Below are 17,281 nucleotides of genomic sequence, written 5' to 3'. Positions count from 1 at the left end.
GAACAAAGTTTGAGTCCAGTGGCACCTATAAGGCCAACAAAAAATTATTCATGGTCTAAGCTTTCATGTGCCAGCACACTTCTTCAGATATAGGTGTGAAATAGAATTTCCTCAACCTGTTTACTTGTAGGGGATGGGGTGGTTGTCAGGAAGGTCCATTTAGAGTCAAGATGTATAAGTACTGGAAGATTATAGCTGAAAATAAGTAACTGTGTTGGTCTTAAAGATGCCACTGGATTCAAACAGATACATTTGGTTAGGGATACTTCAAACCAGGATCTGAAGCTGGTTTATTATCCCTATATAGTCTTAACTATGATTTCACATGAGGTATGAACATGAATATCCTCACTTATTCCCTTCTTGCATTTCTTAGGCTATGTTGTCAGTTGTCAAGAACAGTTCAAAATGAATCTCTAGCTACTTAATAATAATATAATAATAATAAAATTTTATTTATACCCCGCCCTCCCCGCCGGGGCAGGCTCAGGGCGGCTTACAGGGTGTGGCAAAAGCCATGTTGAACAATAAAACAATTATACATTTCTATACCATTTAAAATTTACCATTAAGTTTTACATATATAAAAGTCTAAAATCAATCTAAAATAATCTCATCTCATTGCTATCTCAGTTATATTGATGTTAGTGATGGCATGGTGTTTATTTCAGGTTCCATCTTGGAAGGCTAGCCAGAAGAGGGCGGTTTTGCACGCCCTACGGAATTGGCTAATGTCCTGTAGGGCCCACACCTCTTCCGGCAGCTGGTTCCACCATTGGGGTGCTTTTATAGAGAAGGCCTGTTCTCTAGTTATTTTTAGTTTGGCCTCCTTTGGCCCAGGTACTTCCAGAAGGTTTTGTGAGCTGCATCGCAGTGCTCTCTGGGGAACATATGGAGAGAGGCGGTCCCTAAGGTAAACAGGTCCTCGGCCATATAGGGCTTTAAAGGTAATAACCAGCACCTTGTAACGAACTCGGTAAACAACTGGCAGCCAATGCAGCTCCCACAGCCCAGCCTGCACATGTTCCCACCGAGGTAGGCCCAATAGCAGTCTGACTGCTGCATTCTGCACTAGCTGCAGTTTCCAAGTTCGGCACAGGGGCAGCCCCATGTAGAGGGCATTACAGTAATCTAGCCTCGAGGTGACGGTTGCATGGATCACTGTTGCCGGTCATTGCGCTCCAGGAAGGGAGCCAACTGCCTCGCCCGCCTAAGTTGGAAAAAGGCGGATTTGGCAGTGGCTGCTATCTGGGCCTCCATTGTCAAGGAAGACTCCAATAGCACTCCCAAGCTCCTGACCCTGCGCACTGGTATCAGTGACGCACCGTCAAAAGCTGGAAGGGACTTACCATGCTGTCAAGGAGCTGATGATGCTGAGCTCCCCAGTGCTCATTTTAAACTTTATTAAAAATTTTAAAATGAACACTGGGGATTTTAAAATGGGGCTGGGAATTCATAGGAGCTTGTAGATTGTGACAATATCTAGTTATTGTGCTATAGTGATCTAGTAACTGCCAAATAAGAATCCCCTCTTTTTAAAAAAACACCCTGTAATGTCAAAGCAAATGTATAGAATTATAGCGTTAGAAGGGACTTCCAGGGTCATCTAGTCCAGCTTCCTGCACAGTGCAGGAAATTCACAAATACCTTCTCCTAAGTTCACACAATCAGCATTCCTGTCAACTGGCCATCTAGCCTCTTTTTAAAAAACCTCCAAAGAGGAAATCCCACCACCTCTCGAGGAAGAAACCATGTTAGGAAGTTCTTCCTAATGTTTAGCAGAAGACTATTTTGATTTAATTTCAACCCACTGGTTCTTGTCCAACCTTCTGGGGCAAAAGAAAACAACTCCACACCATCCACTATATGATAGACCTTCAAAGAGGATGGTGATCATCTCACCTCTCAGTTGTCTTCTCTCCAGGCTAAACATACCCAGCTCCTTCAGCCTTTCCTCATAGGACTTGGTTCCCAGACTCCTCACCATCTTCATGGCCCTTCTTTGTATAGTGATAATGGGAGCAGGGGGACTATGGCCAGGAAGGTGCAGGAAACCTGCCAGCTCCATTGCCACTGAGAATACCTCTGCATTTGCAGTTTTCTGATGTTTTTTGGTTTTGACTGACTTTAACTGAATACAAGTAGTGGAGTGATCTGCATTCAGATGATCACACTAACCATGGTTGAGTTAATATTTGGTTTCACTCTATTTCTGAACAAGTCAATGAGGCAGGGCAGGAATTGATGAGCCAGCGGTAAGCTCTTGTGGCCCTTTCTTACATGCCCAGGGTAATGCCAATCACCACTTTGGGATCAGGCAGAAATTTTCCTCCAGGCCAGATTAGCCAGGGATCCTTGAGGGTTTTTGCCTTCCTCTGGGCATAGAGCAGGGGGGAGTGGGGGATAGTTGTGAATCTCCTGCATTGTGTGAGGGTTTGGGCTAGATGACCCTTCCAGATCTATGTTTCTATGAGTTTCTTCTCTGCTCAGAGTAGGTGACCACTTTTGAAATGCAAGTTTGCAAAATGGGATGGTGGAATCAAATTTAAGGCCTTTGCAAAGCCCTTTCCAATTATGTTCTGCATTACTCACTTTGTCCAGTATGATAAACAGTTCACAGTGTTATCTAAGCCCCAGTTTTCAAAATGCAGTCTTGGTCTACCCTACTGCAGCAGCAGGTGGATTTATTCTGAAAACCCTCAAATTTGATGCAGATCATCCTTTATTTAAATAGCTGCTCTTATATCTAGATGCTTATGCACAACCATTAACATACTTCTTGTTGAGTACCTCAGATTTTTCTTCATTTAAATGAAGGATCATGTTGTATTTGCCCTGTAGCATATTTAAATAAAATCACCCTAAATATGAATATGATAAGCATCTTATGCTGGGTAAATGTTAAAAGATAAATTACCTCTCCCTCTCTCTTGAGATTGCTAATGCCTTTACCCTGCAGGATTTCAGCATCTCTGATTTACAGCTATTTCCTGGATTGGTTGCTTTATGGAGCCGAAAGGAGCCATAGTTTAAGATAAACATGGGCAGTATTCTTTCCTCCCTCATTGTTCAAGTGCTCTGCTCTTGGCAGCAGTCAGGAAGCTGTCTTTACTACCGGCACCATTTTGGATTTTGTTCCTTCTGTGAAAAACCAATAGAGGCAAAATGTGGTAGTAGGTCTGCAGAATTCTGCATAGAAATTCATTTCATATTATGTATGAGTCTCTAGGAAGGAGGCTGTCACCACTAGAATGGTGGGGTTATCTTAACCTTCCTCCTTGCATCTATAGCCATCCATGTCCACTGGACCAGCTCTTAGATTTTTTTTTGCCCTCAGGGTGGCCCAGCCACAGAATAAGCAAAACAATTGCCTGGGGTGACAAAATTCCTGGGTGCATGTCTCAGCCGTGCAGATGTCTTATAGTGAGAACCATTGCCTGTGATTCTGGAGGTGTTACATGCTGTCTACAATTTATGCAGTAGCTCATAACTTTAATGCCAGTAGCTCACAAAGTAGAATTTTTGCTCACAGGATTCTGCAGCTTAGAGGGAGCATTGATGCTGTCAGGGGGTAATCCCATTTCCTGTGCACACAGTTGAATCCCTTGGGATCTCTGCCAGCTGCCTTGGAAATCCACATATTTTCCATGGGAAATAAGGGCCAGACACTGCAAATGATTGTAGGACAGTAGAATTAGAGTTGGAAGGAACCTTCAGAGTCATCTAGTCCAACCCTTTACACAATGCAGGAAATTTACAAATAACTTCCCCCTCCCATACACATATATACCCAGTGAACCCTGCTCCATGCCCAGCAGATAGCAAAAACTCCAGGATCCCTTGCCAAACTGGCCTAGAGAAAAATTGCAGACTGACCCCAAAGTGTCAGTCAGCATTTCCCAGGGCATATAAGAAAGGGTCACAAGAACTAAGCACTGATGCAGCCCTTCCTGCCCTCCTTCTCATGATCTGCCTAATTCACAGAATCAGCATTGCTGTCAGATTGCTGTCTAGCCTCTGCTTGAAAACCTCCAAAGGAGGAGAACCCACCACATCCCAAGGAAGCCTGTTCTACTGAGGAACCACTCTTAAGTGTCAGGAAGTTCTTTCAAATGTTGAGCCAAAGACTCTTTTGATTTAATTTCAACCCATTGGTTCTGGTCCAACTTTCTGGGGGAACAAAAAACAACTCTGCGCCATCCTCTATATGACAGCCCTTCAAATACTTGAAGATGGTGATCATGTCACCTTTCAGTCGTCTCCTCTCCTGACTAAACATACCCAGTTCCTTCAACCTTTCCTCATAGGACTTGGTCTCCAGGCCCTTCACCATCTTGTTTATATCCTTCTTAAATTGTGGTGCCCAAAACTGAACACAATACTCTAGGGGAGGTCTAACAAGCGCAGAGTAAAGCAATGCCATCACGTCACATGATCTGGACACTATACTTCTGTTGATACAACCCAAACTTGAATTTGCCTTTTTAGCCACTGCATCACACTGCTGACTCATGGTCAGTGTATGGTCCACTAAGACCCTTAGATCCTTTTCGCACATACTACTGCCAAGACAAGTCTCCCCAGCCTATAATTATACATTCCCTCTATTCCTTCCTCCAAATCATTTATGAAGATGTTGAACAAAACAGGTCCCAGGACAGATCCTTGAGGCACTCCACTTGTCACTCTTTTCCAAGAGGATGAGGAACCATTCACAAGTATTCTTTGGGTGTGATCTGGCAACCAGTTACAGATCCACCTAACAGTAACAGTAGTATCCTATTCCTAGCCAATTCTTGGTAATCAATGTGTTGTGATGCAGTTGTGCGTACAATAGAACACAATAATACTCCATCTTTCTCCTAAATGGAGACCCAAAGTGGCTTACATTTTTCTTCTGTGCTCCATTGTATCCTCGCAACAAGCCTGTGATGTATGCCAAGCTGAGTTTGTGTGACTGGCCAAACAAAGGTCTCCCAGCAAAGCTCCAAGGCACAGTGAGGATTCAAATCTGGGTCTTCCAGATCAGTCTGACATTCAGAGTAGGGGAAAAAAATGTGGACTGGCCCTGGTACAGCTGTCTGTGAATTAGGAGAACCAAAAGCATAAAGGGGGCTCCTCTGAGCCCATTGTCCAGATAGGCAATTTTTGAAATATAATAGTGCCTGTTCAAACCTCCTTCCTAGGTTAGATTTTGTCTTTGTATAAGCCTGTCTCTGGTTGGCAATTAAAACATAGATTCTCTAATGCAATGGCTCAGAGATGGCTGATATAAGCAGGGGCTACTGGGGGATCAGCTACATCAGGGGTATGTGGCCTAATAAGGAAAGGAGCTCCTGCTACAAAGTGAGCCTTGGATAGAAGTATCCTTTTCAAATGTTGGTGGATTTCACCCTGCATACCTATTTTTCGTATCTGCACTATAGTTAGAATTCACCCTCAGAGAGCCCCTTTTACCACCTGGTGGTGACAAGGGCTGTCATCTAGAGTCAGAAATCTGCTCATATGATTAATATCTCAGATATTTATAAAATGCTCCTAGTTTCTTGAATTTGGAAAAAGGTCTCCTGATACCCCAAACAAGCACTTCTATTGTATTGCTTTGCAGTTGCATGTTGAAGCAGCGCTTTGCAATCTGAGAATATGCATTTTGAGAATGGTCAGATAGAAATATATGGTAATTATGGCCTTTTTTTTTTAAGTCTCTAATGTGATATACTACATTTGGCTCATTATGGAGATTTAATGCTTCAATAGATGGCAAGCACGATAAACATCTTGCATTTTGGACTGTATCCTCATATTGGACCAAGTAATCAGGCAAACCCCCCCCCCCCATCTTAGGTTCAGAGAGATTGGTAGAATTGTGACTTGAATTGTGAAAGAGAGAATTCCAGAAATAGTTAAACATTAAAAATGATCCTGTAGGTTATATTTACACTTCTGGAATGTTTAGATACCAACATCATGGCAAAAATATTTGGAAGGGGCTGGATCCAAACTGTTGCTTAACAGACTGCATGAGGGAGGGTGGAAGGGAGTTAGGAGAATGAACCCACAACACTAGAGCCTCTTCTAAATAAGATTCTCTTATAAAACATAAACATACCCACCTATACGATAGCCACATTCTTGGACAGTCCCCCCAAGGCCTGCCTGTTCTGCTGCTCATCTTTATCCATATGCTCAGCAGGCTTTGTAATTTCTAGGTTTTACCACTGGGTGTTCTGTCCTAACCAGTTCAGGCAGGCACCTGAGGCAAGAGGTGTAGTCCAAACACAGTCCAGGGTCAAAACACAGATATTCAAGAATCCCAAACATCAAACCAAAAAGGTATATCCAAAGAGCACAAGCCAGGTAATGGTCCAAAATGTCAAAACAGAAGTCTTACATCATCAGGTTACTCCTACACTGGCTTTCCCTTTTCTGGCTGCTTTTATCAGGTGTAATTCAAGGGCAGGTGCAACTCCTCAACCTGCTGAGGTTTCCAGGGACAGGTGCAACTCATCAGTGGCTGAGCAGCCCTGATCCTAACTCACAAGCAGAGGTTGCCTGATGCTGGGCACAATGGTGCCACTTCTGTATGCACAATGGTGCCATGCACAATGGTGCCACTTCTGTACCACTTTCTCCAAGGGCTTTGACAATCCTGAGGTGAGGCTGGCAGCTGCAGAGCCTCTGCTTCAGCTTCCGATCCCAGGCTGCAGGCCTGAGGGCATGGCATATTAGCTGCAGTTTGAGACTCTCTGTCTGTACCTGATGGAGTGTCTCCACCTTGTCTGTGGGTCTTCCTGCAGCATCAGAGGGCTGGGGCTAGCTTCCTCCATCTCTTCCTCATCTGAAGAGGTGTTGGCAGGTAGGCCCATGACAGCTGTGACTCACAAACATTTATACTGGAATAAATGTTAGTCTTTATAGGTGCAACTGGACTTCTGTTTCCTTCCATGTGAACTAGAACCCTCAGTGTGCTTTTCTGCTTCTTTTTCTGTCCATAAGAGAGAGGCAAAATGAGGGCCAAGTATGTGCACACCTCACTTCTCTCTCTGCTTTGATGTACTTTGGCTCTGGGATATAAACCATTTAACTACCTGCATTTTTTTCACTTGAAATTATATTTTGTTGAGCTAATTATGACAGAGTTTCTTCTGACATGTTTAGCACTGTGGTACAAGAGTTAATACTTTATAAAAGGGTTGAACATTGCGCTATTGTGTGAATATTGCTTAAATAATCATGTTGAGTGAGACTTGTGTCTCTTCCACTACAATCCATTTTTAAGGGTGCCCATTGCTATCTGAAAGATCCTGTGTTACCTGCAGCAATAACATTAAAGAATTACCCCATCTCAATCAGTTATCACTTGTGTGTGAGGAAGGAATGGCCTGCTATTCCCTTGAATGCCTCATTTAATGGCCTGTGTATGCTGCAGCCAGCTGCCTTTACATTTTCATTTTTAATTACAGTGCTTTGCAGGCTTTTGGGGTTTATTGATTTCTCTACCTCTTTTCTAACAGTTGCATCCACAGTGTTGTAATTGCAAACCATTTGAGTCCTTAGCACAGCCTCTTAGCATAAAAGGTATAAAGGTTTTATTTCTGCAATCATGAATTTTGATGACATTGTGAAGGCAGCTGAGGCCACGGGCACAATAATAATAGATGCTTTACATTAGTTGGTTGAGTGCAATGCAGGACTTAAGAAATTTTGCAGTGGATAGTATTTTGGACAGGGCTCTGCTCATAGTGGGAGTCTTGCCTAGCACGACAACTTTCTAATTTCAGTGTGTTTAGCTGCTGAGAAATTAATTTGAAAACAGCACATAAATATGCAACCCTTAAATGCCTAGCTTGGGTTCTACTGATGTCTCGTTCCTATTAGTGTGTGTTGGAGATACAGTTTTTAACCATAGTGAAATTGCTGCTTCTCTTTAAAATGCCATAGTGATGATGGGGAATAATCCTGGGTTTAGCGGCTTCCATTTGATTTTGGCTGATATTGTGCACAACAGAAAAACTGAAGAATAAAATACCCTGTTCTGGCATTGTCAACATCAGTCTGCAGCAACACTCTCTCTAAGCTGTGGAGTCTTCTGATTAAAAAGTCTACTTTGTGAGCTACTGGCATTAAATTTGTGAGCTACTGGCATTAAATTTGTGAGCTACTGCATGAATTAGTTTGCTCTGGGGCAAATTAATTTATGTGTGTGAGCCAGGACCGGATCTACATGTTTTTTGAGGGGGGGGGGAATTAAAAAATGGCACCCCCTTATGGGGCATTCTATCTTATGTTCCCATAGAATACAATGGGCTCCATACCCAATTTTGTGCCCCCTGTCCATTGGCGCCTGGGGCAAGCACCCCCCTCTGCCCCCCCTAGATCCGGCCCTAGTGTGAGCCAAAGGCTAAAAAACTGTGAGCTAGCACACATTAACTCAGCTTAGAGGCAAGTAGGGTGGCCATAATATCTGCAGGCCAGCCAGGGACACCTTGGGGGGGGGGAAGGAATGTGTGTGTGTGTGCGTGCGGAATGCGCGCGCACCGCCGGAAACAGGAAGTGACGTCACTTCCGGTGACGGCACGCACTGCCGGAAACAGGAAGTGACATCACTTCCTGTGACATCATTTCCCCGCGCCACCTGCCGGAAGCAGGAATTGACATCACTTCCTGTGACATCGTTTCCCCCAAATGACATCATTTCCCCCAAATGCCACTGCCGGAAACAGGAAGTGACTTCACAGCACTTCCTGTGACGTCCCCAAAAATCCCCCAAATATCACCGCCGGAAACACCAAGATTATTTATAGAGAGGGAAAGGGGGAAATAAAGTTAAATAAAACTCTTTTTTAACTTTTTTCAAAGTGAGAAGACTAGAGAGAACGGGTTCCACGCTGAGAAGCCAGTCAGATTCCAGTGAGATTCCAGTGAGACTGGGACCCATCGTTGTGGGACCCAGGGGGCCGGCGCAGCGGCCCGCCGAAGCAGTCTGTCACTAATAACACAGGTCGAGATGCAGGACAGGAACCCGGAAGTGACCGACAGGCTGCTTCAGCGGGCCGCTGCGCCGGCCCCCTGGGTCCCACAATGATGGGACCGATGCCACAGGGACGGGCTCGAAACACTCTATAACCCCTCAAAAGAACAGCAGTCTAGCTCGCTTCCCCCGAGCCCTGCCTCCATAAGCCTCAAGGGGGCTCATTTTGCGGCATCTCCCGGCGGGAGGGTGGCACCCACATGGGACACATATCAAATGAAAGAGGGGGCGCAGGGCTATCAGAAACAGCCAGCGGAGGGAGTCGGGAGACCACCCCACTGGGGGATCCACACCCCGAAAGTGATGAAGGTGGCGCAGATAGAAGGAGGGAAGGAGGGAGGAAGGAAGGAAGGGAGGAAGGAAGGAGGGAGGGAGGGAGGGAGGGAGGGAAGAAAGGAAGGAAGGAGGGAGGGAGGGAAGGAAGGAAGGAGGGAGGAAGAAAGGGAGGAAGGAAGGAAGGAGGGAGGGAGGGAAGGAAGGGAGAAGGGAAGGAGGGAAGGAAGGAAGGAGGGAAGGAGGGAGGAAGGAAGAAAGGAAGAAAGGGAGGAAGGAAGGAAGGAGGGAGGGAGGGAAGGAAGGAAGGAGGGAAGGAGGGAGGAAGGAAGAAAGGGAGGAAGAAAGGAAGGGGGAGGGAAGGAAGGGAGGAGGGAGGGAGGGAAGGAAGGAAGGAGGAAGGAAGGAAGGAGGGAGGGAAGGAGGGAGGGAAGGAAGGAAGGAGGGAGGAAGAAAAGAAGGAAGGAGGAAGGAGGGAGGGAGGAGGGAGGGAAGGAAGGGAGGAGGGAGGGAAGGAAGGAGGGAGGGAGGGAAGGAGGGAGGGAGGAAGGAAGGAAGAAAGGAAGGAGGGAGGGAAGGAGGGAGGAAGGAAGGAGGAAGGAGGGAGGGAAGGAAGGGAGGAGGGAGGGAAGGAAGGAAGGCCCCTCCCGCCAGCCGCCCCCCCCGCTTTTGGCCCCCTTCCTCCCTCCCTGCCGGCTTACCTTCTCCCAGGGCGCGACCTCCCCTCCAAGCGGGCAGGCTGGCCAGGAGGCGCAGCGGCGGCTGGTGCTGCTGGCGGCGCTGCTGGCGGGGCTGGCGGCGGCTGAGGAGGAGGCGGCCGAGCCCACCGACCCAGGGCCTCCCGCCATGCCGCCGCCGCAGGTGCCGCCGGCCCGCCTCCCGCTCCGGCCACCGCTGCCGCCACCTCCCTCCGCGGGCCTCCAGCGCCGGCCTCTCCGCCGCCTCCCCCTCCACCACTGGGGCCCTACGCCAGCGAGAGGAGCCGGCGGGCCGTGCGCGCGGGCGGGGAAGGCGGCAAGTGAGGGAGGGAGCGTCCCTGCGCGTGCGCACGGCGATTTGCGGCGGTGTGGCGGGCCCTACGCCGCCCACGCTCCTGGCCCCGCGCATGCGCAGAGCCCGCCACACCGCCGCCAATCGCCGTGCGCACGCGCAGGGACGCTCCCTCCCTCACTCGCTGCCTTCCCCGCCCACGTGCGCGGCCCGCCGGCTCCTCTGGCTGGCTAAACCGGGATCTCTAATGGTCCCGGTATAGCCAGCCCGGGAGGCGGGAATTTGTGGCAAAAAATGGGACTTTCCCGGGTGACCGGGACGGTCTGGCCATCCTAGAGGCAAGGCCAGTCCTGCCACTAGGCAAACTAGGCACCAGCTTTGTGGGGGCGCAAAATTGGGCACCCCCATGTGACTCGGTGACATTATCAGTGTGGAGGGTGGGGGTGCCAGAAGTCAGCCCTGCCTAGGGTGCCAGACAGTCCAGGGCCAGTCCTGCTTAGAGGGAACACTGGTCTGCAGAGCAAAGCAGCTGGCTTTACTCAAAACCTTCCCATTCTCAAAGACCCTTGATACAGACCCCAGAGAGAGGAGCTGTTTTGCATAAAAGATAACTAGGAGGGCGTCCCTTTGGTATTAACTGCCCCCCATCACCTTACCATCATGGAGCCCATCAGGGGAAGGCGGGACATAAATTTGATAAAATTAAAATATATAAAATGGTGACTGTGCTGTGTTGATAGATATTGGCCTATATGCTGTTATTGGCTCGTTATCTGTGTTTGTGAGGCCATTGCTTTTATACTGTTATGTTTTTATGATGTTTTATTTTAATCTGTAATAGGTGTCTAAATTTCTGTTGTAAGCTGCCCTGAGTCTTCTTGTGGGAAAGGGTGGGATATAAATCTAAAAAATTAAATTGAAATTAAATTGAAAATTGTGACACCTTGAAGGCTAACAATGTTTTATCCCAGCGTGAAGTGCAATGAATAGATTCTTACTGTGCAGTCAGAGGTATTTTAAAACAATGAAGTGGCAGGCTTATGAAAGCTAAGAAGTATAGGATAAAATTCAATCATGTAAAATTCAAATCTAATCAAGAAAAATATCTCTTCACTATTATGCTGGCTAATGTTTTCAGAGTACTTACTCTCCTGTCTTAAGCAAAGATTTAGGACTTCTGCATCACACTGCAGGCATTAACTTGTTTAGCATAATTAACGAACAGTTTCTGCATTTTGCTTGGTAAGATTTGAGTTTTACATAATTGTGTTTTAACATTAACTTTCTGTATTTAGTGGCTTCTGTCTTGACCACAATAAAAAAAAATCCCTACATAAAATAACTGCATTGTGAGTATCCACCCTTTTCATTTGAGAAAGGGAAAAGGCTGCCATCAATTAATGCATATACTGGAATAAATTTTTGGTATGCACCTTCGATTATTCAAAATTTTCCTATAGTCATTCTTAGTGGAAGCATTTTACCTCTGGGAACCATCTATGTGTTTGCAGCTATAAGTGTACTGGCAATAAGCAAATGGATGGTAGTTGAGCTTTGTAAAATGATTGTCCACATGATGTGTTAGTTATTTGGTGATTCTCATATGCAGAAAGTCATAACTTTCTGCAACATTATCAGTAGGTACTGTAATTGTGAGGATGCTGTGAAGTTTATCAGCCCTACTGATGAAAATCCCCATTTTGAGTTTATTTGCTTCTCCCTTACAGAAATTGAACTTTGAGTCTTTATTTTCCTGTAATATTTGGTTAATACATTTCCTGTGTTATCTTTGTGTTAGTTGTGTGTAAATACCATAAAAGAGACAAACAAATTGGAAATATCTGCAAAAATGGAGCAGCTAGCACACGCAGCCAGCAACTGAGCCGCTCTTTACCCAACTTGCCTGGTGCAGCTGATGCTGGCATCATCGCCAAGTTTGCTTCTCTCTGCCTCTCCCCCGCAGCTTTGTCAAAGGGGCTTTTGAGAAGGTTCCTGCAGGCTGCAGAGGGGGCCCGGAGGCAACAGGGCGGCCGCTCCAACTCTGAGATAATTTGTGAGGGGGCTCCCAAGATTTTTGACTGCCTAGGGCCTCTACAGGGTTTAATCTGGCCCTGCTGCTTCTCACTTGCCTTGAAAGACCCTTGCTGGGGTAGCCATAAATCAGTTGTGACTTGAAGGCACTTTACAGACACATGTAATAACTTCTTCATGTGTGACTGAATACTCTGTGTGTATATATGGTGGTTTGTCATGATCTCTGCATAGGGTTTTGAAGGTGTATTCGTAAGATTGTTCCACTTCCCCTTTGCATTTCCATGTGCATGGTTTAGAAAACCTAATTATATACTCTGTGGATTAAGTTCACAAACTTACTTGGATAAATGATTACAGAGTGTGTTCTTTACATTGTATATAGCTTAGCGGGATCCTGCTATGTAATTTTTGCACCATGTAATGTGTCATGTTAATATTTATGCTGTGCTGCAGTTCTTTCTGGTGGTTCTAAAATCCTAACTCACTGGTTATTGAATGTCCCATTTTGTTGACTCACTATGTGTAATCTGCCTTGAGTCCCTGTGAGAAAGGCAGACTCTAAATAAGTCCCTAATGTTAGATGCATTGCCCCATCTCTAGTCCCCCCCCCTCCCCCATTATTGGAGCTGTCAGATACACAGATGGGAAGAATGTGGTGCTTCACTATTCAGTCCTTGCCCTTATTTTGTTCCATTTGTTCTTCCTGCCTAGACTGCAAGTACACCTGCCATCAGGAATGCAAAAGCCTCATCCAACTGGACTGCAGCCAGCAGGAAGGACAGACCCACAACAAACCTTCGCCAGAAAATACCTTAACCCAAAACTACTGCCAGGTATGAATTGTCAGTGTCCTCAGATTGTCTGGGATAGGGAGCAGCACTGAAGAGTTTTGAGAGTTAGCTTGAAGCTAGTTGATCAACATGGCAAGTAGTGATAGAATGTTGCATTCTTTGTTCTTTACTGGTAATTGTTGAAATCCAAAACCTGTAAATTTGCAAAGAGCCTCCAACTGATACCATTCCTTGATCTGTAAGTTGACCTCACATTTGTTCAGCATAGTGTTAGTAGCTTTGGGTGGGGAAATACCTGGAGATTTTGAGGGCGGAGTCTGGGGAGGGCGGGGTTTGGGGGCAGGGAGGGACTTCATCAGAGTACAATGCTGCAGAGTCTACCCTCCAAAGCTGTCATTTTCTCCAGGGGAACTGATTTCTGTAATCTGGAGATTAGTTATAATGCCAAGAGATCTCCAGGCTCCAACAGGAGGTTGGCAACCTTAGTTCATCAGGTGATTGTTTTTAAAGTTTCCTTTAAGACAGGCTTTCTCCAAAGATCATTTGAAGAGTGAAGTAGGAGGGCAGGGGAGGAGCTGGTAGAAATTTGTAGCTGTTTGGCTCTGCAATCTGAAAAAGTGCATAATTGTGGCAAGGCAGTTGCCCGAAGGTATGGGCTGGGGTGTCACCAGTATGCTGATGACACCCAGCTCTATCTACTCATGGACGGCCGACCGGTCTGCACCCCAGAAAATCTGGATCGGGCACTACAGGCTGTGGCTGAGTGGCTCAGACTGAGTGGACTGAGATTGAATCCTGCGAAGACAGAGGTCCTTTGTTTGGGTTGTCGGGGACCGGGGAGGGGGGGAAATTCCCTTGCCAGCTTTTGACAGTGCGCCGCTGAGAGCGGCGGATAGGGTCAAGAGCCTGGGGGTGCTATTGGAGCCTTCCCTAAAGATGGAGGCTCAGATAGCAACCACTGCCAAGTCCGCGTTTTTTCATCTTAGACGAGCAAGGCAGTTGGCTCCCTTCCTGGACCGCGACGACCTAGCAACAGTGATCCATGCTACGGTCACCTCGAGGTTGGACTACTGCAATGCCCTCTACATGGGGCTGCCCCTGTGCCGGACCCGGAAATTGCAGCTGGTGCAGAATGCCACGGCCCGGCTGTTATTGGGCCTCCCAAGATGGGGGCACATTCGGCTGGGCCTTCGGGCTCTGCACTGGCTCCCAATAACATACCGAGTCCGGTACAAGGTGCTGGTCATTACCTTTAAAGCCCTATATGGCCTGGGACCTGCCTACCTGAAGGACCGTCTCTCCCCACATGTTCCCCAGAGAGTACTGAGGTCTGGGACTCAAAACCTTCTCACCATCCCCAGGCCTAAGGAAGTCCGTCTTAAGACAACTAGAGACAGGGCCTTTTCCACAATGGCCCCTACATGGTGGAACCAGCTGCCGGAAGAGGTGAGGGCCCTGCGGGACCTTGCTCAGTTCCGCAGGGCCTGTAAGACAACCCTCTTCCGGCTAGCCTACGCCTGACTGGGAAATAAATGTAGCTTATTAGACTTCTGTGAATCATACTGTATAGATGTGATGTTAAGATTTTAAGGCTTAGGTTTTTAAATGCTCTGATTTTTTAAATGTTTATATATGTAATAATATTTTAAACTCTGTTTTATTGTTTGCTGTGAGCCGCCCTGAGCCATTTTATGGGAAGGGCGGGATATAAGTCATAGAATAAATAAATAAATAAATAAAGACAGAAAGAGAAAGAGGAACACCTGAGTAGGCCTTGTGAGTGACCCGGGCAAATGACAATGCAGAATGTGGATGCTATCCTCAAAATAGAAAAGAGGGGGAATGGGGAGAGCAGACATTAGGCTTCAGACTTTGAGGATAGCACTTGAAAAAGGTAGTGTTTTGCCTCATAGAAGTTGGATGAATGTGGGATCTGGGAAAATGTTGAATATTGCTTCATAGTGAACACCATTTCACAAACTGAGAAACAGAGTGAAAAACAAAGTTTCCCTGTCAGTCAGAATAGAATGTCTTTGCACAGTAATCTGGGAACAGGTTGATATGCATTCATCTGAAAAGGCAAGAAGTAAAGACCTGATCTAATGACTGTTGTGTCTGCTGATATTATTTCATGTTCTTCAGCTTTTTTGGAAAGAGGGAGGGCTTGTATCTTTCACCTGTACTCAGTCTCACAGATATAATTTGATTTGGGGTTTTAACAATCAGTTCTAATTAGCTGTATTTAGGTTCCAGTGCTAAGCATTTCTGCCCTCTAATGGATAGAATCAGAGGAGCTACTCACAGTTGCCAGTTCATTATATAAGTTTAGGAGGAGCCAAAGTGAAAAGTCATCCAACAGGTTTGACAGCAACACAGATCAGTTTGAAAGCACTCCAGAGCACAGTTGTTGGCTTCCTGCTTCAGTTTGGTTTGGCTTACCTCACCTCACTGAAGTCAGAAAGTGAAAGATCCACACAGTGGTTTCTTGCTAGAGTGCAGTAACTTATCAAAGATGCCACGATCCTATCAAAAATGCTCAGCTGCAGGTAATTCTGAGAGTTCCTTACCCAGAGACTCTCACCAGAGTCTTGTTCAGGCGTTTAAAAAATGTATGTTTCTTGGTGTCTGGGTCCCTCTCTTCCCTAAGTCTTGGAGGTTCTTGTCTGCAGAGGGAGGTATGTCAGAGATTAAACAAACACCATTTCAGAAGTGTTCAAAGTTTCCAGGGCTGATACAGTATTATAATGCTGAGTTGAAAATCTACTGACAAAAAATTAAGCTTGTTAATAAGCTTTGCCCACAGGAAGGGTTGAGCCTGAATTATCAGTGAGGTATCAGCCGGCAAGAAAGAGTTTCCTTGTTCTGCAGGTGGCACCTGTCATGGCTCTTTGGATGGAAGTAATTCCTGAGAAGAAAAGCAACTTTATAGAAGAAAAAAATTGAGGCTATGAACAAATTAGGATGTACTGTCTTGGAGATCTGTCCGGTTGCAACTGAAATTATTTGATTATGTTTCAAATTAATTGCCTATTGTGATGCCCCTTCCCCTGCGCACCGCCCCCCCCCCCCAGCCACAGGTTTTTCCTACTTTACTGATGCTTGTTTCCTCAAGAACACCTCCAAATTGGGGTTCATATCCCACCGCCTCCAACACGTTATGCGATACCCATTAACTCACACAGAGTGCCTACTGCCCTGCACAACATCTCTTCCATAGGTTCAGAGTTACAAGTAGGTCAGGTCATCTCACATTGGTACCCTTCTTTTCTCTTTTAAAATTTAGAGAGAGCCTTGACCATTTCACATCCCAGCTTTTCTCTCACTCACAGACATCAACAGAGTAGCCTAGTCACCTTTTAGTAATTACTCCTCACACAGACACTCCACTGAGTTATTGGAGTTGGTGACTCAAGCACTGTTCCATTCACTTGCTGCTACCATTATTCATATCCTAAAGTATATAGACTGATAACTCAGCTTAACTTGTTTGTGTGTGTGTGTCCTTTCCCTAAGACAACCAGACCACAAGGTTAAACAAACAAGGAGTTAACTTTTGTTTGTGGTTTGAACATAACACTGAAGAAAGTCAGGTAAAGGTTGCAAAATTTCTTTTCAATTGAACTTTGAACCATTTCTCTATTCTAGCATTATGGAATGTTTGTTACAAATTGACTTTTCTCCCACATCAGCTTTAAGCTGTTCTTCACCACAGCTTCACTCAGCCAGACACACTCTCAACTCTCCAGTTCCCTAACTGATCATCTACTGTTTCCTCATCTCTTAACTGCAGTTTTTGACTATCTATTCTATCAGCTCCCATTGGTCGCTCTCAGGGAGAGGAGAAACCTAATGTGTATGTCATGCTCACTCCAAAGAAATTAAATACAATTTGATCGTTCTTTTCCAACTCTGATTTCAGTCCAGAATCCTGACTGTAAGCCTCTTAAAAAAACACTACAGTCATTAGTAGTTTTCGGTGATAGGTAGCAAGGTAGGTCACCTGATTGTTGCATGTAAGAAAACTTGACCTAAATGTCTGAACTGAATGTGACTTCTCCCTCAGGAAATGACTTCTCTAAAGATGAATTTCCCCATGTTGACAGTGTTACTGTAGTGCTGCATCCATAAGCAGTCTGAACGGATTATACAAGAAAAAGTGGTA

At 45.8% G+C, this 17,281-nt stretch overlaps 1 protein-coding gene across 2 annotated transcripts in view; it reads left to right on the top strand.

Moving 5' to 3' along the window:
* The window catches only part of RASSF5 (Ras association domain family member 5), a 358,578-nt gene that overhangs the window by 26,351 nt on the left and 314,946 nt on the right, over positions 1-17,281 (top strand). For both annotated transcript variants that reach the window (XR_009555056.1, XM_060231287.1), the window contains exon 2: positions 13,040-13,161. Coding sequence is in view for 1 of the 2 variants with exons in the window: in XM_060231287.1 (XP_060087270.1) it covers positions 13,040-13,161 (122 nt within the window). In the remaining variant the exon portion in view is untranslated. The remainder of the gene's footprint in view (positions 1-13,039; positions 13,162-17,281) is intronic.

This window comes from Heteronotia binoei, chromosome 2, assembly GCF_032191835.1.
Source record: "Heteronotia binoei isolate CCM8104 ecotype False Entrance Well chromosome 2, APGP_CSIRO_Hbin_v1, whole genome shotgun sequence".
NCBI classification, from domain to species: Eukaryota; Metazoa; Chordata; class Lepidosauria; order Squamata; family Gekkonidae; genus Heteronotia; species Heteronotia binoei.
The sequence above is the reverse complement of the archived record's forward strand: the minus strand, read 5'-3'. Positions and strand labels throughout refer to the sequence as shown.